Source organism: Conger conger, chromosome 11 (genome assembly GCF_963514075.1).
Source record: "Conger conger chromosome 11, fConCon1.1, whole genome shotgun sequence".
In the NCBI taxonomy this organism is placed as follows: Eukaryota; Metazoa; Chordata; class Actinopteri; order Anguilliformes; family Congridae; genus Conger; species Conger conger.
In genome coordinates, this window is record NC_083770.1 from 14,257,547 (window position 1) to 14,285,287 (window position 27,741).

The 27,741-nt window shown below is 46.5% G+C and overlaps 1 protein-coding gene across 4 annotated transcripts in view; it reads right to left on the reverse strand.

Moving 5' to 3' along the window:
* The window catches only part of apba1a (amyloid beta (A4) precursor protein-binding, family A, member 1a), an 83,803-nt gene that overhangs the window by 17,737 nt on the left and 38,325 nt on the right, over window positions 1-27,741 (reverse strand). For all 4 annotated transcript variants that reach the window (XM_061259861.1, XM_061259858.1, XM_061259859.1 and 1 more), the window contains exon 3: window positions 12,775-14,557. In XM_061259861.1, the coding sequence (XP_061115845.1) occupies window positions 12,775-14,466 (1,692 nt within the window). In that variant the 5' untranslated portion in view covers window positions 14,467-14,557. The remainder of the gene's footprint in view (window positions 1-12,774; window positions 14,558-27,741) is intronic.

Below are 27,741 nucleotides of genomic sequence, written 5' to 3' on the forward strand. Positions count from 1 at the left end.
AACACTCACCCAACACGCTCACAAATTGGTAAAACAAACAAATGATCAAAAAGAATGATGTTTTCCTTCATCTGAAATTCTCCATAATTCTCCAATTCTCCTACTCCCTAACAGGCTAACATTGCAATAAACAAAGTGCAAAAGAAGAAAAAAAAAAAATTAGACTTAATAGTTCAAGTTAATAACAGTCTTAACATTACATCATAACTGGAAAAGTCCTCCAAACCTCATCTCCATGGCAACGGTCCACCTGTGACATCCAGAAGTTCTCCATGGTGCTCTGTGGAACGTTCCCTGAGATGGACTGACCGTAAAGGAAGCCCCGTCTTTAGATGAAGAGCAACGTACTCTTCCTCCTTCAGCTGAATCACCTCAACTACAGCCCGTCTACTGTGACAACTCGCGCATACAAAATTCACAGAGGCAGCAGGCAAAGGACAGGATGGCTTCTGTTACCACTGACCGGTTACCTGGAACATCACTCTTCAGTGTTAACCCATTATAGCCAGAACATCACTCCTCAGCGTTAACCCATTACAGCCAGAAAAACACTCCTCAGCGTTAACCCACTACAGCCAGAAAAACAATATTCAGTGTTTATCCATTACAGCCAGAACAACACTATTCAGTGTTTATCCATTACAGCCAGAAAAACACTATTCAGTGTTTATCCATTACAGCCAGAAAAACACTCCTCAGAGTTAATGTGTTATAGTCAAGAGGCCTGGGCCAACATGCACCTTTAGCTACATGTTTATGCACATGTTTTATACATGTTTATTATCTATACATGCTGTTATTCACCCATCCCTCCATTTTGAAGCCGTTTGATCCAGGTCAGGGCCGCAGTGGCAACAGCAGCCCAGGAGTCCCTCTCACCAGCGACTTCCTCCAACTCATCCCAGGGATCCTGAGCCAATCCCAGGCCAGCCGGGAGATATAATCCCTCCAATACATCCTAGGTTTGCCTCTGGGTCTCCTCCCAGGTGGACGTGCCCAGGACACCTCCCTCACAGGAAGGCATCCTTATCAGACACCCAAACCAACTCAGCCGACTCCTCTCAATGTGGAGGAGCACCTCCCCACCTCTCTCCTCTCAATGTGGAGGAGCACCGCCTCAGCTGACTCCTCTCAATGTGGAGGAGGACCTCCTCAGCTCTCTCCTCTCAATGTGGAGGAGCACCTCCTCAGCTCTCTCCTCTCAATGTGGAGGAGCACCTCCTCAGCTCTCTCCTCTCAATGTGGAGGAGCACCTCCTCACCTCTCTCCTCTCAATGTGGAGGAGCACCTCCTCACCTGACTCCTGTCAATGTGGAGCAGAGGCTCTCCTGTGAGGTCCTCCTGGACAGCTGAGCTCCTCACCGTCTGGAGGAGAGTGAGCCCCACCACCCTGTGGACAAGCCCCATTTGGGCCACTTGTATTCGCTACCTGACTCTCTCAGTCACTTCTCATAGCTGGCGACCATATGAGAGGGTAGGGATGTAAACAGACTGATAAACAGACTGATAAACAGAGAGCTTTGCCTTTCGGCTCAACTCCTTCTTCACCAACACCGTCCGGTACAATGCAATGCCTAGAGATCAACCTCCCGATCCCTTTCTCCCCTGATGTGTGAATAAGACCCTGAGAGACTGGCACTCCTCCACCTGGGGCAGTCACCCTACCCTCACTGAAAGGGGAGCGACCATCTTTCCCTGACAGAGGACTATGGACACAGACATGGAGGACCAGATCCTCATCATCCCAGCCACACCTGGGTCAAATACGTTTTGTTTTGGATACAAATAGTTTTCTATGCTTTACTGAGCTTGTCTGCTGCATTGGAACCTATATTTGAATCCAAAACAATTATATGTTTGACCCAGGTCTGATCCAAACTACATCACACTCAGCTGTAGACTATTCTTCAGGGCATCAAAGGTCACAGTACGATGAAGCCAAGAGGATGACATCATTCGCGAACAGCAGAGAGGCCACCTCTCTGTCCCTGAACCAGTCACACTCCCGACCTCAGCTATACTGAGATCCTGTCCATGAATACCACAAACAGGAGGGGAGACGAGGTGCATTCTGGTTGGAGTCCGACACCCACACTGAACGAGTTTGACTCAATGCCAAGAGTGTTTTTCACTTCATAACCCAATCCCTCTATCCCTTCATCCCACCGTCTACATTTCCTCCATAAGAATCATGTCATTCCCCTTCATATGGTATATATGGAGCTACACTAAACCCCAGTCGTACTCCTGAACACTAATCGAGGGGTTTAAGAGGTGTTGTGTTTTTGTAGACAGCCGTGAAGAGCACATCGTCTCCCTCCACTGGTGACACCAGAGCCCTGCTCAATTATTAACGCTCAGCCTTTACCACTGAATAAATCATACAGCTACGCGAGGTAGGGGGGCACAATACAGAGCCTTCAGATATCAGTGTGTGTATGCGTGTGTGTGTGTGTGTGAGTGTGTGTGCATGTGTGAGAGAGAGAGAGTGAGAATGTGTGTGTGTGTGTGTGTGCGCATGCAGAGCCTTCAGATATCACTGTGTTTGTGTGTGTGTGTGTGTGTGTGTGTGTGTGTGTATGCATGTGTGTGCATGTGAGAGAGAGAGAGAGTGAGAGTGTGTGTGTGTGTGTGTGCGTGTGCACATGCAGAGCCTTCAGATATCACTACGCGTGCGTGTACGTGTACGTGTGTATGTGTGTGCATGTGTTTGTGTTTGAGGGAGTGTGTGTGTGCGTGCCTGTGCGTGCGTGTGTGTGTGTGTGCATGTGTATGTGTGTGTGCGCCTGTGTTTGAGTGAGTGTGTTTGCATGCCTGTGTGTTTGTGTGAGTGTGTATGCATTTGTGTGTGTGTGTGTATATGTGTGTGTGTATGTGTGAGAGTGCGTGTGTGCACGTGTGTATGTGTGTGTGCTAATGCTAGAGTGAGTGTGTGTGCATGCCTGTGTGTGTGTATGTGTGTGTGCTTATGCTAGAGGGAGTGTGTGTGCATGCCTCTGTGTGTGTGTGTGTGTACGTGTGATATCAGATGGGGAAAGGCACACTGCCCTGCGGGTAATGGAACACGGGGCCCTGCAGGACCTGCGGTTCTGTCCTTCCTCGCGCGGTTATCTCCACTTATCAGCCATCTTCAGGTCAAAAGGAGACGCTTTAATCAGCAAAATCAGTTCAGAGGAGCGGAAATCACCTCAGCCCTGTAATCCTACCAGACATGGCTGACAGCTCATACCTTTAACAATAAAAAAAAGCTCAAAGTGGATCTTTAAAAGACCTTTTTCTTTCACTACTTCAGAAAACAGAAATGACCATAAAGAATACGCTCTGAAGAAGAGACTCCGGAAATGTATGGGCCTTTTTCAGACTCATTCGGATCCTCACAAACCAAGGACAGGTGTCCAGTATATGAGAACAAAGGACAATAGAATCACAAGCCACAACTTTGTGCTCCAGAGAACTTGTATTCCATTGACCAGTGCAGTTAGAATGTCTTGCTCACTTTGACACCTGTAGAAACGACACACACGTGACATAACATAAGGTAATGGCGAGAACAGGCCATTCAGCCCAGCAAGGCTCGCCTTTTTCCTACCCCTAAGTGTACCTACCACCGAAATTGCCTAAAAGCGAAATAAAATCTAACACCGTATCAAGCCTGGTCCTGGATTCTGTTTTAAGTCTTCCTGGATTACTTTAGTAGAGTCTATACTATTAGCTAAACCTCCAAGTTTTGTATCATAAGTGTGTGGGCACCATTTCTGCACTCATATTTGTGCAGACCTTGTTTTGTGTCCCCTTAGGTCTATGACATCACCTCTTATACCTTTGTTTGCCAGCAACACTGGCCATGCTGCCCAGTTCTGGTTGAATAATTTAAGCAGCTAAACATAGTGAAACAGGTGATAAAATGCCTGGCGGCGATACTACGTTTTTACCAATTTGCGGTTGAATGGACCTGACACCGGTGATCTGTGTCTGAGATTAGCGGCATAAGCCTTTAATGAGAAAGAGGGCAAATATTGATTTCCTTTCCGTACGCTTAAAGTTCATGTATAATGCATGTATGTATGTATGCCTTGTACTGAAACATGGACTGGAAAATGGACGCGCAGGCTGAAGAATCATCAGCTTCAGACGGCATTCACACAGAGCCAGAATGGCGCCTAGGCTGCTCCTCTCTCACAGTTTAGAGCCAATTATTCTGTAAATATCAATGAAAAATACCATGGAGAGGTTGAAGGAGCACGGCATTCTGGGTAGCATGGTATTTCTGTGTAGAAAAGGGACTGCGGCAAATGTGCAAGGAACGGGGAATTGTAGGTATAATTCTTAGAAAAGTAGACAGTGTGGCACTTGTAGGAAAAGGTTGTGTAGTGAAGTTTCAGGAGTATGAAATTGTAGGGAAAATATTTTATGGACATGTTGAAGGAGTGTGGCATTGTGAGTAAACATTGTGTGGAGATGTTGAGTCAGTGTGGCATTGTGGGTAAAATGATTTACATGCTGAGGGAGTGTGGCATTGTGGGTAAAAATATGTGGGGATGTTGAGATGAGTGTGGCATTGTGGGTACAATTCTGTGGAGATGTTGAGGTGAGTGTGGAATTGTGGGTAAAATTCAGTGGAGATGTTAAGGGAGTGAGGCGTTGTGGGTAACATTGTGTACAGATACCCATGCTTGCAAAAGCTTTGTTTCAGTAAAAGTGAGACATATTTCTTCACAGTGTATGCAATCTTGAAGGGGCAGTTTCGATATGACATGACTCAAATCATTCAATAATTCAGCATGACAACCACTATCAGGATTGCTCACCGATTTCATGATAATAATGATCACATCCACTGCAGAACATCCCACACACATTTCAAACACAGAGCCACATATCCAGAGCCTCACTAATCCGCGCTCTGGATTCAAAGTCAGCCAGCGTGCAGCGGCCTGTCACTCAAAGCACTGGCGTTTCTGTTGCTTACAAAGGAAACCAGAGTCAGGAGTCTTGTTCGTGCGCAGCAACACAAGCCCGTAAGTCCCAGAGTGCTGGCATTAAACAAAAAAAAAACAAGGCTGTCGAATTAATCACAGGCACACAGAGGTAATTAATGAATTATCTGAGCGGGGACAAAGAGGGAGAACGGGCAGACGAGGACGGAGGCTCGCCGGTGCGCTGGGAACGAGCGACGTACGGGACGCCGCTGGTCCCCCGAGAGGGACGAGCAGCTTCACCTGTCAATCACGCGCACGGCGACGGCCTTCTCTTTCCACCCGTTTCAAACAGGAGCCGCTGCGCACGGGGATCACGCCAAAATATGTACCTGCTTACATCACGGTGCGAGCGCACAGCACGGCGGCCCATGTGCATTTGGACAGTCCAAGCCAACCGTCCAATTACTTTTGGTCCCGTCAAATGGAGGGGGACTACACGTATCACCCAATATGGAGGTGAATACCTTCAAATTAAAGGGGGCAGTCCGCACCTTAACCATGCATTTACTGTTTTATTTCAAAGCTGTGCTGGACTACAGAGCTGAAAGAACATTGTACCAACTGTCCAAATACATATGGACTGTAGTGTACATGTTTTAAAGTAATACCACAGTAATATACACCAAGGCTGTGTAAACACACTCTGGCTTTAAATTCTATACGCCATATCAGGGAATGCATTCCTCTACGACACCATCAACATTTCTGCTTAGCAGTGACTATAAATTATTCATATTTATTTCTCTATTTTCTGTGGTTTATTATCTCTATTATTTCTCTATCTTATCCCTCTGTATTTTGCCCACGGTTCACCCCTCCACCAAGGCTTATGTACGCTATAATATGTGGAACTATGTGAATATTAATATAAAGCAGCAAAAATGTAAACACATAAATAACAAAGTGAGATTTGGCTGGAGGTTTTGCTCTTCCTTTTTGAATTCATAGTTCTTAAAAGGTAACATATCATCAATACAGCAGCCAACAGGCAACTCCTCCTAAAGTATGTAGCACCCTGGCTCGCTGCAGAGGTTGGGGTGTAATCAGACACTTCCCTCGACAGCCTGCCACAATAAGCACAGCAAACCTGCTATACCTAGAAAACAATCTGGATTCAATTAACTCATCTCATTTGGCTTAAAAGGAATATAGCAGAAATAGGCAGACATATTAAGTGTTAATATGCCCCACTGTTGCCCAGACCTAGATTACAGCAGTAAATATCCAAATGTTTTAAGGGGCTACATATTTGGAGTAGATACAGTACTGGGGAGAGCTTGGTGTTCACTGTGATTTCTGTGGAAAACGATAAAATCTTTACATTGTAAGATTGCTGCATGTTTCTTCAAATAATTACCTCTGCCACCACTAGGGGAAGTAAAGGTTTATGTGATCACTGTGTGTGTGTGTGTGTGTGTGTGTGTGTGTGTGTGTGTGCATATGTGTGTATCTTGTTTGACTGTCTGCAAAACAAAAAAAACAAAAAAAAAACTTTGGAGGGATCTGGGAGAGAATTGGTGAGATGACTGGTTTAAAGGACAGAGAAGTTATTATATTTCAAAGTTGCTATGACAACCCTCGAAGGACGGCAGAGGAACGGACAATGCGGAATATCGCTTAATTTACCCCTGTTCTCCTTACAGTGCTGTGACTGCATGCATCTCACACACATGCAAACACACACACACACAAACATACGCACACACACCCCATACACACACACACTCACACAAACACATACACACACACACACAGGTTATGGTGACCTTGCACAATGCTAAAGCAGCCTGTGGCTGATTGAACACCTCTGTGTGTGTGTGCGTGCGTGCGTGCATGTACGTGTGTGTGCGTGCATGTACCTGTGTGTACCTGTGTGTGTGTGTGTGCGTGCATGTACGTGTGTCTGTGTACCTGTGTGCATGTGTGTGTGTGTGTGCATGCGTGTATGTGTATGTGTATGTGTATGTGTGTGTGTGTGTGTGTGTGCATGTGTGTGTGTATGTGTGTGTATGTGGGTGTATGTGTATGTGTATGTGTGTGTGTGCAAGTGTGTGTGTGTGTGCATGCGTGTATGTGTATGTGTGTGTATGTGTGTTTGAATGCTGTCAGGCTTTCTGCCTACTGCAGCCAAAACACCTCAGAAAATCCTTGAAAAGCAGATAATATAAAAATAAAATATAACAGCAAAGAAAATCCTGCTGGAATACTAACAGAGGTAAGGAGAAGGATTACACCATCACCGTAGGAAAAAAATGGCATAAAAGGAGATCAATATCAGAAAAACACAGTTCTTGCGATACAGAAAAAACAGATCCAATCTTTCAGCTGAAGACAAACAGTTATTTCTTTGGCAGGAACAACCCCTCGTCCGTCCGTCCCCTCCTTCCCCTGTCAGTTCTGCTGGTCAGACGTGGGGCATTTTCTGGCAGCACAAAAACTGACCCTCTGTCCATCTCCCACCATACCAGAGGGCTCACTGTCTGTCTCTACTGCCTGCAATTCTTGGCTCAGCCACCAGGGGGCACACGGAATAACACTGTTCTCCAATGTGAGTGAGACTGCAGAACAATCTGAGACCCAGCTGAGAGTGCATTAACTCCAGCTCACAGCACACAATGCAGGCCTGCAGTGCTGTATAAAATAATAAAGGAATATGGTCTTGTGCCTTTGAATCATATAGTGCAGTCCAAGCACTGCCAATGCGCCCTAGAACAAGGCTCCTTAAAGCTGAAATCAAAATTCCAGCATAGCTAATACTTGTGTATTTTCACACCAAAGTTTTTTTCCCATCCACAATGATATGACATCATTGTGTACCAGCAGGCGTGTATTTAGATCAAATGTCTATCAATTTTTCCATTCCCCTCGAATCGCTATCCATTCACGCAGTGGCATGTATTCCTCCCCCAGAGCCAGAGGCTACAGCTCTGCTTCTCCCTCCTCATTCACCATCAGCCAAATCGACCCCCCGCCCTCCAGACATTCCCTCCGAAAGATCCGTTTCACTGGTGTATACGCATATCATATCGCAGAAGCTAGTGCTGCTCTAACTTCCATTTCAGCCTGCCTTTAAGCCTAACAAAAGCTTTGGAAGTCACACCAGAATGGGGGGCTCGTGTTTGTTTACGTGGAACTCACAGAAGCACCAGGGGTCAGGCATGCTGTCAAAACAGTGTCTTCTATCCAGCCACATACTCTGAACCTATCCTTTCATGCAGTGGCACAAGATCTTATTTTCAGTGAAAAAGAGTACGATGTACAGATGGAAACGGGGAGTAAATTACAGTGAAATAAACGGCTTCTCCCGGTTATGAAATAATAAACTCCAGGGAAGTCTGCGTTCCACAGCAAACTAGCGAGACGCAGATGGGCTAACTGCGGGCAGACGCTGAATATCCCTCATATCTATCGTGTGGTGAGCTGCAAGGTTCCACATTGTGCGTTTAGCAGTGCTACAGAATGCTACTCCTCACCGCGGATGATGCCTTTGGAACAACCAGATGAACGCCATCCTTGAACTGTCAATCAAACAAGGCTGGGGTTTTTCCTGATGAGTCAGGCGTTACCGATTTTCAGTCCTTGGGGGCGCCACTGTTATTTTCTGCTGTAATCAGCTTTCAAAGACGGCGAAGCGCTTCATGTGTGTGCTTAAAACAGAAAATACCCACACGTCCAATACCTCAGTCAGGTGCCTAATTGCAGAATAGAACAAAACAAACAACAACAAAACAGTGTACTGAATTTGCTCCCGTATAGATGTGAGTGAGAGTGAGTGAGTGAGTGAGTGAGTGAGTGAGTGAGTGTGAGTGTGAGTGTGAGTGTGAGTGTGTGAGTGAGTGAGTGAGTGTGTGAGTGTGAGTGTGAGTGTGAGTGTGAGTGTGTGAGTGAGTGAGTGTGTGAGTGTGAGTGTGAGTGTGTGAGTGTGTGAGTGTGTGAGTGTGTGAGTGAGTGAGTGAGTGAGTGAGTGAGTGAATGAGTGAGTGAGTGAGTGAGTGAGAGAGAGAGTGAGTGACCAGAATTTGTCACTTTCTGCCCCTGGCCGCATGGTGTGTCAATATAACACATAACACTATAATTCACATCTATACAGTGAGCATGTACAGACCTTTTAGTGCTTATGACACATCCAAGACCTCCACCTCTGGTTGAGATAGTAAACATGGATTTTCTGGCTAATCAGGAAATGTTGCACCTCAGAAAGTTGAAGAGTATGTGGCACCTATGTCACAAGCGAGCGGCCACTGACGTCAACACAAACGCAGCCCCCCGAAATAAGAACGGCGTGACGCTCCTGTACTCACAGAGCCGCTGCCGGGCTCAAGGCATCCCTGTCACCCTGTTAACACTCCATCTTAATTTATCCTGCCGGAGGCGTTCGCCCCTCCCTCTCTCACTCTCCGGCCGATACCTGGCTTCCGGAACCTTCCGTAAAGACAGCCCCTCCGTTCACACGCTCGCTGAGCGCACTGGAAGGCGTTATATTTTGGGATTTGGGAGACGTTCCCCCTGTCGCCATTCCTGACGGAGAAAAAGACGCTGTGGCAGTCGGTGCTTGAAGCACTGACGCACGGAGTCTCCCCGGCTCTGAAGACACGCTTCAGACACATCACAGGAGACGGAAATAGAAACAATTATATTTAAATCTCTGCACGGGAGAGACGTAGCACGCAGAATGACGTCATGTCTGATGCTGCACAACACAGGGCTGCTATATTCCCATAAATCCCAGACTTTTTTTTAAGAAAAAATCCTAAACTTAGTGACAGGACAACCAGGTTTCATGAACCTGATTTCATCATGTCTGAGGCCACCACCACTGATTTTCATCATATAACACAAATTCTCATTTTGTTACACTGCATTAAAACAGTCATAAAGACTCATACAACATTATGTCTTATATTTTAGGGACTAGGAAACAAAATTATCTTTGACATTTTGCTCAGCAAAGAACAATTAATTGGTATCTTTTCTGCATTCCATTATCGTAACCTCAACAATCACGGGTGCATGTATTACAACATATTGTTCAGCCATCTTGTGATGCTGAGCAACTTTTCAAGGACAAGCAATGAAAGCTTTCATTTCATTTGGCGTCCTATTAAATGAGAGTTGGGTCAAATTAAACCACAGTCCCAGTTCTAGTCTCAGTCTTAACACCAGTTCCCAGTGAAGCGATGTATGACTGATACCAGAGATCATCACATTTGAGGATCGGTTGCAATGGCGAGCGACAGACGACTAGCCATCGTCGCTTTCATCGTTGTGCCCATCGCTGAGACTTAAATTATCTTGAACTTTGACCCCATCGCTGGCTCAAGTGCCAGTATGCAACGTTGTCATAGAACGTCCTCATCTTCTGTAATTATTTTTACTGAAGAGTGAAGTCATCAAGTAGCCTAACGAAATAAAATAAATAAGTTGAATGGCGCACGTCTGTTGAGAGCTTAATAACACAATTACAACACTGACGATGAGCGAGAAGGTGTTCAATATCAAAGTCCAGCGATACTGGAATGCTGGTGACAATGCAGCGATATCCATTGGCCGATCACACATCGCCCAACTGTAAACTGCCCTTTAGTCCCAGTCAGATAACGAGACAGAGGAAATCAATCTTCTCTTTCTTCCTCTGCCTCTCATTTGTCACCCTCAGTTATTTTTCTTATCTCTGACCCTCACTCCCTTTGTTCCTCCCTCTCTCTCCCTTTCCTCTTCTCACTCATTCTTTCTCTCAGCCTTTCTCCCTCCGTCTCCATTTCTCACTCCCTCCCTCCTGTCAAATCACTCACTTTCTCTGCCCCTCTTACGACATCGCTCTCTCTCTGTCCCTCTCGTTTTGCTCTCTGCCTTTCTTCGTCAACCTCTACCTCTACGTTCCCTCCTCCTCCTCTGCCTCACTTTTGGTTCAGAGAGAACAGCTCCATTAGCAGACTGTGCGTGAGTGTGCCTGTGTGTGTGCGTATGTGTGTGTGTGTGCGTGTGCGTGTGTGTATGTGTGTGTGTGTGTGTTTACTGTTTTCAGGATACAAAGGAGCCCAGCAGGCCCTGTCTAGGCCAGCCAGCACCATTAGAAGCCTACTCCATTTTAGACCTACTACCTACCGTTTCACACGCAGAGTGAACCCCCACAATGCCCTGCTTCCCTCAGGCCAAATTCACCCCCCTCCCCCCTCGTCAGCGCTCAAAGAGAACAGATGCTGGGATGTGATATTTCCTGTTTAATCCAAAAACATGATTATTATACCCTTAAATGTCTGCAGCTTGTTTGGCTTTAATACTGAGAGGATTCTCTCCAGCTATCATCTGTCAGAGTGCACAAGCTCTTGGTGCGAGTGCTGATGGCAAACCCAAATCCCTCACTGCAGAAATCACAATCCTAACAAGCATTTTAGTCTCGTAATAACATCTTTTTTCCTCTCAAGTAGAAAATATTAGCATGTTTTAAGTTGCTGTTTGCTTGACAAATTTCCTTACCCTGTTGCCAAATCATGAAATGAGTCAATATTTTTGTCTTGTATAGTAAAAAGAAATAAGATTTAATGTCTGAATATAAACTGACGTATTTTTTGGTTTTTGCAGTGCTCTGAGACACTGTCTGATTCAGCAGGGAAATCAGTAGAAATATCGGAGCCCAGAGGCTTAGCAGTAGAGGTCAGGTGCAGGTCACACGTCCCAGCACAGATAATGATCTCGAGGGTGCAACTTTTTAACTACTAAGCTCATCATTCCTTTCTAGCACAACGCCGGCTTTTGAAATCTGGACATAAAACAAAACTCACAAGGTGGTCATGGGGGCGGGTGGTCTTTGCCTTGGCAACCAATCAGTGTAATTAAACCCATTAGAGTTGGTTGATCCTCTCCTGATATTTGAAGTCAGATATAATTGGCCCCGTGTCATAGCTGGTCAAGCATTAACACTTTTTAATGGTTTTTAAAATAGTTACTTTCCTCTGATATACTTTCACATTGCTTGATTCATTAATTTATCCTTTCCCATACTTTGAACCTGCTATTTTTTGTCCATGAAATTTTTAAAAACGCATGCTTGATTCTAATCAGGAGTCAAATTTAAGAACTGAATCCTGGCCAGTTAACAGTTGAAAGATAATGGCTCTCAAACAATAGCTCTCCATCTGGCCAATGACAAACCCCAGGTCCACTGTGAAGTCCAGTTTCTCCCAGAAACCGGAAAATCCCCTTCCCAATAAACAACACCAAGTTAATTTAAAAAAAATGGTACAAATCAAATGAATGAAAGTGTCGACTGCTAAAACGAATAGCTACTTATATGAACTACAACTAAAAACAGAGATTCCAGGTCACACGGAGAACCATTTCTGGAACAACAAAAAAAAGTGTCAACCCTGTTACCTGGAAGTGTGTGTTGACTGACAGGTGTGGAATGAAGACAAAACTGTCTCTGGTGTGGAACTTCAGGAAATAGTTTACAGTTTACCAGTACAGTCAGTAATGGGAAACTGCACTTCGACTGAGCGTTTGACTGGCCTACGGTGAAAGCAGACCTTGAGCTAATCAAGAACTTAGAATAACAGGACACTATCTGCAGATTGATGCAGTTTTGAGATATCAAGGTTCAGAATTGAAGTAAAGTGGTGAATGTTTCTACAATCTTTCAGTTACCCAGCGCTGAAAACATAATGATTTCTTTCACAAAGCAGGATTACCAAAGGTCGCTGGATAACTGTGCACGAGTTAGCCGAATAACTATTAGTAAAACCCAGAACAACTCTATTTTTCCGCTCAGTAAACGTCAGGAAGGTGAGGTACTCACGTCTCCCCCTAGTGGCGTCTGCAGCTCGCAGTCCCCGGTGGGGCTCAGGTCCTGCCGCATCACCCAGATGGGCTCGGTGGGCTCGTCCGGCGTGTACGGGGAGCGCACCGTCCTGGTCTTCACCTCCTCGATGGCCTCCTTGATGTCCTTGATGGCCAGGGAGATGGCGTCTCTCTTCTCCTTGCTGTGCCTCTGCAGAGGCTCCTCCTCCTGGGGAAGCTGGTTCTCCACGTCCTGAAGCGCCTCGTCCTCATCCTCGCACACCTCCTGGGCCTCCTCGTGCGCCTCCCCCTCTCCTTCCACCTCCCCGTCCGGGGGTCTGTGGGCCTCCTCTTCCTCCGGTAGGTCCTGGGAGCCGTGCTCGGATTCGGGCCAGTCGCGGGCCACCCGATCCAGGCTTTGGGAGCTCAGGCTCTCCCTCACCTCGGCGACGATCTGGTCGATGTCCTCCTCTTGGTCGCAGCTGTCCATGCGGGGGTAGGGGGCGAACTCCGCCTCCTTTTCGGGGCTGTCCGACTCGCCGTCCGAGCGTTCGTCGTAGTGGTGGAGGCGCGAGCCCACCGCCTCCTGCTGGCGGTAGCTGTCCCGCTCGAAGAGCCGAAACCCCGCCCGTCTCTGCTGGGCCGTCTCGCCCTCCCCGTCCGGCTCCCCCTCCCCCGGCCCCTCCGCTTCGGCGTCGGGCTGGGGCCCGTCCCCAATCTCCTCGTACACGTGCTCCTGCGCCCCGTAGTCAGCGTACGGTTCGGCGTAGGGCTCGTCCTCTGGGTCCGCCCCCTCCACCGCCTCGCCCCGCCCCCCGCCCGTCCGGTACAGGGGCTGGGTGTAGACGTAGCTGGAGTAGGTGGGGTTGAGGGCCTCCACGTCCTGGGTGAGGGGCCGGTCGACGTTGGGGAGGGGCTCCTGGGGCAGCGGCGGAGGCTGGGGAGGGTACTGGGGTTGTGGGCGGGGTTGTGGGCGGGGCTGGGGGCGGGGCTGGGCGGAGCCCTCGTGTTGCTCCGCCTCGGCGCTCTCGGTGTACTCGTCAGCCTCCGGCCTGTAGGGGGCACTGTACGCGCTCTCGTCCTCGCCCTCGGGCTCCAGAGACATGACGGCGTCCCCCTCGGCTCGGTCCGTGTGGTTGTGGAAGCCGCTCTCCGTGCTGGCGGAGCGGGCCAGCGCCGAGTCCCCACCCTCCTCGTCCTCCTCTAGCTCCTCCCGCCGGGCGGGCGCGGCCTGCGGGGGCGGGGCCTGGGGCTGGGGCTCCGCCCGCTCTGCCTCCCTCTGCTGCGCCTGTCTCTGGCGCTGCTGCTGCCTCTGCTGCTGGGCCCGCAGGCGCGCCTCGTTGTCGCTCTGCCGGCGGTATCGCGCCACGCCCGGGCGGGGCAGAGGGGGCTGCTGCTCCACCTCCGTTTCGTCCGAGGACCGCCGCTGGCCGCGGGCGCGGCTCCCCGGCCCCCCCGAGGTGTCGTAGCGACGGTAACGCGGGGCGGCAGGGGCGGGCTGGTTGCCGTGGTGATGGTTCTGTCTCTCGCCGTTCTCCGGCGCCCCCCCGTGGCCACTCTGCCCGCGGGGTCGCCCGCCGCCGTTGTCGTGCCGACGGCGGTGATGGGGCCGAGGCTCCTCCCCCGCCTCCAGGTCGGCCTCCACGGCCTCGTTCAGCTCCGCCCTGCTGCCTGCTGGCTCCTCCCCCAGCTCCGCCTCCTCGTGGTTCATGGCTGGCTCAGGCGCGCGCGGGCTGGCGGTCTACAGGAAGCACATCGTCCAGCCGCAGCTACGGGGTCCAGCAAGGGCCACAAGGCACGGGCTGTGTGTGGGAGAAACACCACATTACATTTTGTAAAGAAAAGCATTCTATATTACATTATTACATTATTGGCATTTGGCAGACGCTCTTATCCAGAGCGACGTACAGTTGATTAGACTAAGCAGGAGACAATCCTCCCCTGGAGCAATGCAGGGTTAAGGACCTTGCTCAAGGGCCCAACGGCTGTGCGGATCTTATTGTGGCTACACCGACCTTGGGTGTCCCAGTCATTTACCTTAACCACTACGCTACAGACCGCCCCTATATCTTTCCATATCTTTCAGTCTCAAGGGTGCCGTGTGGCACTCAAGCGTAGCTGCCGTATAATCCCAACAGCGCCTCTCTTGACCTTTTCAACCTGTGAAAATGGCTGCTATACTGTTGTTTTGATCCCCAAGTAAAATCTTACTTATTTTCTCAATTTTCTCAACCAAAGCTAAAACCCCTTGGAATTTGGGTGGAGCCACTTCATTTTGGGCTTGGGAGTGAAATGCTTAAATAAATAAACAATATTATTATTTTAATCATATGAGTCTAATATTGTTAAATACAAATTTTAAAAGAAAATACTGTGAAATCTGCCATAAAAGCACACAACAAATAAAGTCTTTGAAATGTTTCTGTAAAAAATAACCCATACACAGTATTGATGGCAAGTAATTGACATATAATTTCAAAGATAAAAGAATGCTGGCTGCTTCCAAGAGGAGAGTTTCAATATGCAACATTATCTTTCATTTTAAATTAATAACTTGTAACTTAAGATACTGGCTAATTGTTCTTTTTTAGTATGAGAAATACAAATGTCACAAGTAAAGCAGTATCTTCATGTTCAAATAAATACACATTTAAATAAAGTAAAACATCTTGTTATGATGCCCAATCCATTCTATGAATATATACACAACACTTACGATTTATTTAAAATTCATGAGATTAAAATATTCATAAACATTATTATAAGTATTTGTTGATTAGTTGCTCACGATTTAAGTACTAAAGTCGACATAGCAATTACGGAGAACGAACACTTGAGTTTCTGCCATTAATAATGTTTTTAAAAGGTGTAAATAATAGCTCAAATTAAAATGAATAAATCTGCCTGCCCCCCCCCCCCCCCCCCAAAAAAAGGGGGGGGGGGGGGTTGGCTTATGTTGGCTGTTATGTTAGCCTCTGCCATAAGCTGACAGAGTAACGCCATTACCCTGAACAAGGATGGCTGCAGTTAACAGGATTATATTAATCATAAACCGCATTAGCCTGCTGAAGTGGATCATGGCCGCTCAGACCGGATAACTGGTTAATCCCCACCTTGGTGAAGCGGGACGCGGCGGGTTTAGCCCCCTTTGGCTCGCGGCGCGGCGGGAATGCCGAGGCGCCCAGCCCGTTACGGCTTTGTGAGGACCGGTGGGTTCCCTGCTTTCCGTTCAATTTGGGTCGTCTTTCACCCCACAGCCCTGTCACGCCCTTATAAACCAGCACTCGTTTTTCTTGTTGTTTTAAAACAGTGGTTTCCCAAAATGGCCGCCAGCAAGCCCTGAGGATTTTTGAAAGAGGGCCAAGAGGCCTTTTGGCGAAATACATGTACCTTTTTCATAATGTTTCCTTTACATTATTTTCCATAAAGTACATAGTTTAGCGGTGCCATGGTGCTGCAGTGGATAGCACTGTCAACCTCACAACAAGAAGGTACTGGGTTCAAATTCCAGCCAAGGCCTCTCTGTGTGGAGTTTGCATGTTCTCCCCATGTCTGTGTTGGTTTCGTACAGGTACTCCAGTTTCCTCCCATAGTCCAAAGACATGCAGTGGGCTACCTGGAGACTAAATTGCCTGTAGGTATGACTGCGGGAGAGAATGGTGTATGTGCCTTGCGATGCATTGGCAGTTTCCTGCCTCTTTCCCAAACGCATGGTGGGATAGGCTCCAGCCCCTCCGGACCCTGACTGGGATTAAGCAAATCCATTTTGTAAAATATCCATGATACACAGGGAAATATTCACTGCAAATGTAACAGAACACACGACTGTCGACTGACATAGAGAGATAATGGACCATGGATTCAGCCAGGAAAGGGTATGTTGAAAGGTTTTGGGTCCAATAGCGATAGCATCTCCAGTGTGTTTCTGAGGAACTAAGACTACAAACCACATCCGTTTGGCTTCTGGGTTGCACTTGACCACGTGCTGTCCCTTGTTCAGAAATTTCATAACTTAGCTTGCACATTTCACAACACACGAAACAAGCTTTAAACAGTGTTAACAATGTATAAGTGTTTAAGAACCAAAGCCAAGCAACTTGGAGTTACAGTGAAGCGAAAACTGGCTCTCTAGCTGCGGCAAAGGCTACTGTACTTTACAATGAAGAGGCACAGAAGAGATTACATTAGACGTCCATCCAACATGGTGCTGCATGGGGCTCTATTTAAGGTACAGTAAAACATGGAGATGAAAGGGGCCTGGGGTTATGGCACGCTCTCATTATACACAGGCTCATATATGAAACGCTGGTTGCCGGAGCGATGGGGTTCCCGGCGAACAGTCTGAGTCATTAGGCCGTCTCTCATTCTGCGCCGAAATGTCAGAGGCAGGGAAGGTCAGCAGTCCTGCAGCCAGACACACACACACACGCACACACACACACACACACACACAAAGACACACAGACACACACACAAACAGGCACACACAGACACACACACACACACACACAACACACACACACACACACACACACACACACAGACACACACATTAACAGGCACACACAGACACATACATACACACACAGATAGACAGACACACACATGCACACACACACACACACACGCACACACACACACACGCACACGCACACGCACACGCACACACACACACACACACAAGAGACACACAAACACACTGACAAAGACAGACATACACACACACACACACACACACACACACATACACATCACCCCCCCCACCACCACCTTGAATTCTGCAGTACAGCTCTCTAAATGCTGCATTGAAACAGGTCTGAATGCAGGATAAATATTTCATGACTATAAATATGTCCATAGGGCACTACGCTACCAAGCATTGACCAATCACAGTGGAATGGAAACAAAACTCGTCCAATCACAGCAGCTGCAGCCGGGCTGCGCTGCATGCCGGGCTGACGGCGGGTCCCCAGCCAGCCATTGGTGGGTTAAAAGGGCCTCTGGCGAATCACAGGCACGCGGCACAGCAACGGCGGGGAATCATGTCAACTGTGCCTCGGTGAATTCCCTCTAGGCAGAGTGATTTAGATCAGTTGCATTTGTTTAAACCCCTTTTTAATGAAGCTATTTTAAATTCAGGACCTCACTGAATTGAAAGATATAACTGGATATTTTGTACAGACATTCAGATTAAGTGCCTCTCTAAGGAATGCAACAGCACCAAGACACCATTATCTTCCCAGCTAACACAAAATGGTCCCACAATGTTTCTGGAATGTTCTGTCAACGTTTAACCTTGCCACTATAAGGCAGCAGCATTGCAAGAACGTTTTGAGTTTGGTGGGCCAGGGCTGAAGATCCAGATTTATTAGCTGCTTCTGCTCAGTACCAACTAGTGATACAAGAATGAACCTTCACAAATATCGCAATGGGTGGAGCTACCATGTGGTTGCAAGTGAACGAACACTATGATTGACCAGGGGAGGCGGGTCACTGATGATGGACATTAAGTCTGACTGGGCCTTGTGGTACCCAGGTTTTTTGATGCAGGTCTAGTTCTTCAAAGCACTTTGTCAAGCTGCCACACTGACATATGGGAAAGAGGGACCGAGTAGGCCTAAATCCGGTGACTGCGTTCCATGTAATCTCTGCAAGGGATATTAAGGAGGCCATTGAGAAGATCCGCTCCAGGCAGTGTGATATCCTTCCTTACACTGGTGTGACCGGGGAACAGAGGGCTAAAATGGCTGCCAAGGACGAAAGGGCATTTCCCACAAGCATCGGTGTGATGAGAAAGTCAACAGGGCGAGATCAGAGAGGAAAAAACCAACGTGGAGCAATTACCATGAAAAGGCCTTAGCCCGCTGTATTACTGCAAGGGCGGAAATATATAACACTGTAGAGAGTATACTTCTAATCTCTAATTGGAAATACAATGAAACCTTGGACGAAAGCACATTAAATCTCCAGTGGAAATTGCCAGTGAATCGCCAACGCAGAGATTCCCCCTTCAGTGCAATAACGGTGTAATCAAATATCAGCACAGCTGAAGAAGCAGCACATTTTTCTCACCCCATTGACTCTGTTTATTGACAAACAATTGCCTTCTTCTTTAAAATTCACCAGGCCGAGCCTTTAAGACCCAGAGGGATTTCATGTGTGATGAGAACCGCGGCAGCAACAACTGGGATTTACTGTCAAACAGCGGCGTACAAGCAGGAAGGGAGGGAGGGAGAGAGAGCGAGAGAGAGAGGAGAGAGAGAAGGAGAGGGAGAGAGGAGAGAGAGAAAAGAGAGAGGAGAGAGAGGAAGAGGAGAGAAAGGAGAGAGAGAAAGAGAGGAGAGAGTGGGGGGAAAAGAGGAGAAAGAGAAGGAAAGAAAGACAAAGGAGGAAAGAGAGAGAGAAGGAGAGGGAGGGAGAGAGAGGAGAGAGAGAGAAGGAGAGCCCCCACTGTCCCCCACAACCATATAGTGCACTGGAAGAATGTCTGCTGAGTGCAAAAGGGCTCTCAATGAAAAAACCTAATCGGTCATTTTGTTCAGCAATGAATTTCATTATGGTTAGTAGTTCAGGAAACAACGGTTTTGGCCCAGAAGTTTTGAGAAAATATTGAATTCTTTTACAGTAGAAAGCCAGTGATGCCCTGTCCACAATATCTTCTTTAGGAGGTCTGTAAGAATATATTATTTCAAAGGGATAGAAAGGCTATCTTACTGCTGCGGCTCAGCTAACAAGCTAAGTAATGATGCAGCAATGCTAGTTTGCTAGCTTGGCCACGTATAAATCTAAGCTTAAGTAATTGATACTCATGTACTGAAGACAAATATAGATAATCAATCTGACTCGAACGAGTCAAATCGTTTAGGCTTCCCAGCTAACAGGTTATTGATGTAATTAACAGCTTTATATGACTTCAGCTTAGCCTTAGCTATGTAGCTGACTAGACTGCATTCACGACATATTCCAAATTCGACCACGTTCAGGGCATCTTGTAAGCTTGTAAGCTAAAACTATCGATAACTCGAACTGGTCAAAGATGGCTCCCAATGCATTTAAATATTTGACTCTCCATGTCGTAAGCGTATTTCATTGCATTAGCGATTTAAGTAGCTGTGTGAGAGGGAATAGATGGAGTGTTAGCTAGCCAACTAATAACAATGCATTTGTGTACCACGTACAACTGCAAAAATCTCAAGAGGTGGAACACTCAGCTTTTCATATGATTATTATGTTAATTAACTGAGCAGAATGTATTAAAAATGTAACTATTTCGTCATATATATCGCAGTGACAGTTGATCGGCAATGTAGGTTTACGTTGTTGCTGCTTAGCCAACAAGCTGTAGGCTATGCAGTGAGCACAGTTTAGCTCACCATATCTGTCCTGATGACTGCTGAGCTCAAACTCTCACACAAGGGATATCAAAACAAGGAAGTGGAGAAACCCCAGGATGTGAAATAGGGAAGAATGACATTCATGTCTCCATCTTTTTTGTCCCACTACCATAATCTGCCCTTGAATCTCATGCTCCATTTAGCATGCTAAAGCTGTACTGCAATATGCGTTATGGATGGATGCCATTAACAAAACCTCTCCCTTCTAGCGATCTCGACACTTTCCAGACCTAAAACAGTCAAATGTGATTTGAGTTGTCGAGCAGTTTGGGTGAAAGGACCCCCACATAGAGGGACCTCTGTACTAAACAGGAAAATATATATAGTTTACTGCTCTGTGGGGTAGCTCTAACAGATTAATAACTGCATTTCCGATTACTTAGAATGTAGAACCTATTAGAGTGTAATAGAGCCTTAACATTCTTCTCAACAGCACAGTTACTAACATATAATAACTCATCATGAAGTCATCAGCAATATATTTTCCATGATGACAATTATCATATAATAAATGCTTTATAAACTGTTAATAGATGCGCAATGCACCAGTGTTACCATCCAACTGCACAGCATGTCTGCATATATATGAGTTATGCATGCTGCCCTGGATATAATAATATTAGGCTGGTGTATCAGCTGAGTCATCTCCAGAATGGAAGGAAAGTCCCTTTCTTAGAGGTAGGGACTAAAGAAATGAAAGTTACCATCGTATAGCAGGATCACTGTTTATAACGGTTCCGCTTAATTCCCTGGGTGAGCAGAAACAGTTTGATCAATGATCAAAACTGAGGAATATTATCACATTATTAACAGCCCCTGGACAGCTCCACACAAAGACAAAATGGCTTCACCTACCTAGCTTTAGCCATCTCAGATACATTTCATTTCAGAAAAAATAATAATGTGTTTAAACCAAAGCTGTGGGACTAAAAATAGGGATTTTTCTGAACCTCTGGAGCAGTACTGAAGGATTGCAGTGAGGAGACTGTGGAGAAAAACAATATGGCTTGAGTGGAGTAGAGTAGAACATTTAAGAGGGTGATATAATAATCCTATTTCTGAGGCTAAATTAAGATCTGAGTGGGAGCTTATTACCACCAAGTACTTTTTCCTGGAAATAAAGACCAGAAGCAACGACCACATTAACATTGGTGACCGGAAAAGGCTGCATTATTGCATTATTTTTTTTAATGTACATTCCATTTACATTCCATTATGTCATTTATCAGGCTCTTATCCAGAGCAAATGACACAATCTCCATTCTTTTGCTGTACAAGTTTATACAGCAGCATATTTTTACTGAAGCAATTCAGGTTAACAAAACACCTTGGTCAGGGGCGCAACAGCTGTGCCCAACCCGGGCACCACACCTGCAACCAGTTTCCTCTGCTTCAATACTCTCTGTGTTTTGTGCAAGTTAGCGTGCACAAACTTGGTTTTGTGTGTTTGTCTGTGTATGTACTGTATCTTTGTATGTGTATATGTGTGTGCTGGTGTGTGTGTGAGTGTGTGTACACGTGCACGTGTGTGTGTATCTTTGTGTGTGTGTATGTGATTGTGTATCTTTGTGTGTGTGTGTATGCGCATGTGTAACTTTGTGTGTATGTGATTGTGTGTGTGTGTATGCGCATGTGTAACTTTGTGTGTATGTGATTGTGTGTGTGTGTGTGTGTATGTGTGCATGTGTATATTTGTGTGTATATGTGATTGTGTGTGTGTGTGTGTGTGTGTGTGCATGTGTATCTTTGTGTGTGTGTGTATATGATTGTGTGTGTGTGATTGTGGGTGTATGTGTGTGCATGTGTATCTTTGTGTGTGTGTATATGATTGTGTGTGTGTGTATGCGCATGTGTAACTTTGTGTGTATGTGATTGTGTGTGTGTATGCGCATGTGTAACTTTGTGTGTATGTGATTGTGTGTGTGTGTGTGTGTGTGTGTGTGTGTATGCGTATCTTTGTGTGTGTGTGTATATGATTGTGTGTGTGTGATTGTGTGTGTGTGTGTGTGTGTGCATGTGTATCTTTGTGTGCGTGTATATGATCGTGTGTGTGTGTGTGTGTATGTGATTGTGTGTATGTGATTGTGGATTGTGTGTGTGTGTGTGTGTATGTGATTGTGTGTGTGTGTGTGTGTGTGTGTGTGTGTGTGTAGGTACTGGAAAAGCAGTGTTTCTGCGTTAACCTGTACCTGTGCAGTACATGTTAGTTCATCAGTGTGTACATGTGGTTGTCTACATATGTGCGTACATGCACATCCAGCTCACCAGCTCGAATGTAACAGCCTCCAGATGAGGAATAAGGTGAGGAGCGTGTTTGTGATTTACACAAGCACAGGGCTCCCAGCAGGGGGCGCTGTGACTGAGCGGAGAGGGCCTGGGGGAAGAGCGGTGGGACTCTGCAGGAAGCAGCCCTGTCTGCAGGAGGCCAGGTGGAGCTGTCAAACACCCCCCCCTCTCCCCCAATCGACCCCCCGTCCTCCCACAGCTCAGAGGGGCACCCGTAAATAAAACGAATCCGTCGCCGCGGCGATGGGCCGCTGGCAATCTCCGGTTAATTAGCGGCTCCTGGCTGAGCAGTGACACCAGGGATGATGCAACTTATCCAAGCTCCGCCCCCCGTTAGCGAAGCAGGACGGACAGTCTGAAATGGCCAATGAGCTCATTGGTCTGAACGGATCACTCCTCATTTTATCGGCTATACGCTCTCTAGAGAGACGGTAGTGCGCGTATACTGTAGCTGAAAGAATTTAGCAGGTTTGGCGGGTATAAAGTAGAATAATTAGGAAGACTGATACCCCACACTGTGAGTTCATTTCTCCCAAAACAGGTTTACAAGTGCTAACTACAGAAATGTTTGGAAATTTGTTAGCACTGTTAAAGCTGTCTGGAAGAATTTAATAGTGTGCAGGTATTTCTTTTACAGTTCATTATCACATTTCAACATCTTTAGTGTACAGAAAAGCCTCAATTACAGAAGAGCATGTTTGTCTGGGTTCCTCTGCATTTATTTATCCATTTATTTTATTTTCCTGGTATTTTATGCATTTATGTTCATTACTAGCCAGCTGAGTTACTAATGTATCTTTGCTAAGCTATTCTATGAGCATCACTTGACAGTGAACGAGCTCATTCTGAAACACTCGACTCCTTTAAACAGTGAACGAGCTCATTCTGAAACACTCGACTCCTTTAAACAGTGAACGAGCTCATTCTGAAACACTCGACTCCTTTAAACAATGAACGAGCTCATTCTGAAACACTCGACTCCTTTAAACAGTGAACGAGCTCATTCCCAAACACTTGTCTCCTTTAATCGGCAGCACTCCGCTGAAAGAATGACTGCTTTCACCACAAACTGCAGTGCATTCTGGGACACCGTTAAGTCGAGAACAGTAGACTAGTCTGGAGCAACCTCACAGTGGAGAGTTGTGTGTGCTCACAGAGGACCACTGTTTCTCAACCAGCCAATCAAGCAATCACGCTCTCATCAGCAGCCAATTGGGCGCCTATGCAGGGAGGAACATCCAATCAGGCAGTGAATGGTCTGTAAATGGTGGGGTTGGCTGGGCCCTCAAAATTCAGTGCATATTAAGTCAAAAGCAATTAAAGTCAGTCAGGATATGGACACCTGGCATCTCAGAAAATAAATACTGGGTCGTCCTAAACAACACTGATGCCCGAAGACTAGAGCGGTAGTTCTTAACCTTATTGGAGGTACTGAACCCTGCAAGCTTCATCAGTGCATTCACCGAACCCTTCGTAATTGGAAAAATAAAATATGATTTCTTCAAAACATAGGTATATATTTTATTAGTGCACAATGGCTATACTGTGTGTGTCTTGACCCCTGCCGAACCCCTGAGACTGTCTCAATGAACCCCTGGGGTTCGATCGAACCCAGGTTAAGAACCACTGGACTAGAGTAATTTCTCATTGGCTGAGCTGGAGATGATGTCACTGTGAGGGGCTGTAGAACAGGGATACTCACAGGGATACTCAAATGTGGCCCTCAAGGTCACTGCTGCTGGTTCTCCGCTGTCGGATAGGTCCATAGTCCAATAAAGTCACTGATCGGCCAGAGATTACACCGCCCCGGTGTGTCGGGTTTAAATCAGTCCCCGATTAGAGGGGGGGAATGAAAACCAGCAGTGCTACAGGCCCCGAGAGCCACATTTGAGTATCCCTGCTGTAGAGCCGTAATGGCTGAACTCCGCTGATTATACAGTGCAGACAGGCCATTTAAACTAGAGCAAACCATGTGAAAAAAAAAAAAACTGGGCGCGCCATTAGGGGAACGAACAAAAACCCACTGCTGTCACTACCCTGCAGTGTAAGTGCTCTGCTGAAAATGGCAGATACAGGCCATCAGACTTTATTATTTATATTACTATCTAGGCGACACGGTGGCACAGTTAGTACCATTGCCTTGCAGGAAGGAGATTCCAGGTTTGAGCCCTGGGCTCCCTGCGCTCGGGTGGGTTTCCTCCGGGTATTCTGGTTTCCTGCCACCTTCCAAACAGAGAGATGCCGCTCAGGGACTGTGGATAGCAGGGCGTCATTGTAGATGAGAACGGGCTCAAACTGACCATCCTGCTAGTGATTTTAGAAAGAGGCTTAAAACACACCTTACAAAGACAGCTTCTCTTCCCAAAGAATGAAAAAGACACACATCGTGTTGGGAAAGACACACACCGTGTTGGGAAAGACACACAGCGTGTTGGGAAATGACCAAGGACTGAGATGATTATGGATCTGTATGCTGGGGGGGGGGGGGCGGGATCTAAGAGGGCACAGTAGAGAGTTCTCCCTGATAATATTTACCCATAATCCCTTAGGGCCATTTTTGTTTTCACCATGATTGGGTCGGCATGATTTCAGGGAAACATAAGCAGAATTCACTCACACATACACCATTCACATACACACACACACACAGAAATGTGCACAAATGTACACAGGCATATACAAACACACACACACACACACACACACACACAGAAATGTGCACAAATGTACACAGGTACACACACACACACACACACACACACACACAGACTGGCTATCTCAGGTGCATGAAGTATTATCACCTTCCATGTAGCTGCACACTGACTCATCTTACGGATTCCCATCATGGCACGAGCCAATCTGCCTGCAGGCAAATCAAATCTGACCAGCGATTCTCTGCGCATGGATCAGATTAAAAAGCCACTACAGACATAATTACCTTCCCTGGAATAATGAAAATGTAATAACAATTAGGCAGCAGGGTCAAGGACATGCAGCCTGGTCCCTGGCGGTGAGGCGGTGTCGTTGATGTTAATAGGCTCACAGGGTCCACAGCAGCATGTTGGACAGCCCACTCAGCCGCAGCGATATTCATGAGGCTGCGCTCACTGACCTATCACCAGCCTCCCTGCTGGGACCAGAGGGCAGCGAGTCACCCGTATCCATGGCAACAACTGTGAACCACTGTGAACCTATGCAATCAGATCCCAAAATGGACCCTCCCCCCTCCCCCCAACAACAAAACCAAAAAATAAACAGAAAGTGCTGTTACTCTGTTTAGGGAATGATAATGATATAAATGAAAACTGAAAGTATTAAAAGGTGAAGTTTAAATGAAGAATTCATAGAATGTGTTATGGTTATTTAGACAGAAAAGGATGAATTTGCATGTGAAGTGAACAGGGCCGATCAGGGCGGTCACAGCAGGAGGAATGTCGACAGTTAATGTTGCTCTCTCAGAGACAACACCCAAATACAGCTGCCAAACTATTAACTTGAAACATAACACACATGATAAAAGTGTGAGGCAAAATAGACCAAATGGCTTTCTTTAAAAATAAAAACATGATTACATCTATGTCTTAGCAGAGACATGAATACTAAATAAGGTTTCAGTCCCGAAGAGTTATGCTTAACAAACACTGATGTTAAATATTTTATTCACTTTCATCACATTTTAGTAAATCTAATTGACATTAAAAACAGTGGTGCTAGATAACTCCCTACCTTCTTTAGAGGATAAAAATATATACTTTATTTATGAAGGGGAAATAAATAAGTAATGGCTTAATTCCAAATGAGGACTACTGATTCAGTGGCTACTTATTTAGGTAAATTCCCTGCAGGGCAGGTTTTATAGTTAATGCTTTAGTGCCGGGGGTTTAAACCCCCCTTGGGGACCCCTGTGTATGCTATTTTACGGCCAATTTCCTGATTCATTAAAGTGATTTAAATGGGTGTTTAAATTATTTCTTAATTTCTTCCTTAAATTTTCCTTACGCAGGTAGCCTATCACAGATATGTTAATGCAGGCTTGGCTTATTGATTTAGTTTCAGTGCCCAGGTGTCTGCAAAGCCAGCAAATAGGACCACATTTATTTCACCTGTCACATCTGTAATATAATCAAACGGCAAGCGTAACCCCTTTCCTAAGGAACGGTTTGCCAAATGGGACATTACGCTAAACTGCAGGGTTTCGGGGGTGAAGTGAAGGGGGCTGGTTTCATGCTCTTAAGCGGTGTGATGGTTAATTTCCTTCCGCGGGTGCAGACGATTATTCACGGCGCCCTGTGTAATTATTTAAAGCCAGCGCAAAGTCACAGAGACGACCGATTCATCTGCTCCCAGTTCGCAATTCCATTCTCCCCCCCCCCCCCCCCCAACCCCTCTCTCTTTCACAGAAACACAAAGCCCAGGATTTCGCTTTCCAACACCATCACATTTACATTTTAGTCATTAAGCAGACGCTTTTAATTCAAGTTCGTCAATAAGTTAAAAGCATCAAATCAAATACATCGCAAAACACGCATGAAGAGTTCTAACCAAAAAAACAATAGTCATCGTACGTGCAAGTTTTCTTCTGGCCAAAAGCCTTCGCACGGTTCCATGTTAGACACGGAAACATCCAAACCTGGTTTATTGGTGGACAGGGGGGAGGCTTAAACATTTTACAGTTTTTTATTATTTTTGACCACCCCTTGAAAGCAGAGATCTGTTGGGGGTCGCTCGTGGCCGGGCACAGGCAGGTCTGACCTTTATCAGCGCCGAGCCCTCACGGAGGGGGATAAAACGCTGTCTGTTTAAACCTAAATGGCGGGCGGATTGACTAGCTGTCAGGGGAAGCCTGGTACAGACGCGATTAAGATCTCAGGTGGGATAAAGCGCACACACATCCCCCATCCTCCAGGCTCAGTGTCATCCTCCTCTCCAAGGGCAAGAGCACTTGCGCTTTAAAACTAAATACATAAATAAACCACAAATCTCGGGCTTACACACTAAATAAATAGATAAACCAGATGACTGATCGAATTGGCCGGTTGAACAGTATCGGCCTTCCCCATGCATCGGGTGTGTGCTTTGTACAATCGGGGTTGGGGGGGGGGTGACAAATGAAACAATAGCACTGATTCAGATTTCCAATACTTGGGCACTGGAGGTTTGCGAGGGCTAAAAATATCTTGTGTGCCGTAAGCACGTGTGTGTGATGAACAGGAAATGTCACCCGTGGCTCTTCAGGACGTCTCATTGGCACAACGGGCGTGATGCAAAGAGAGACTCCGCCCAATAGGGACAAGGCACAGGGCGGG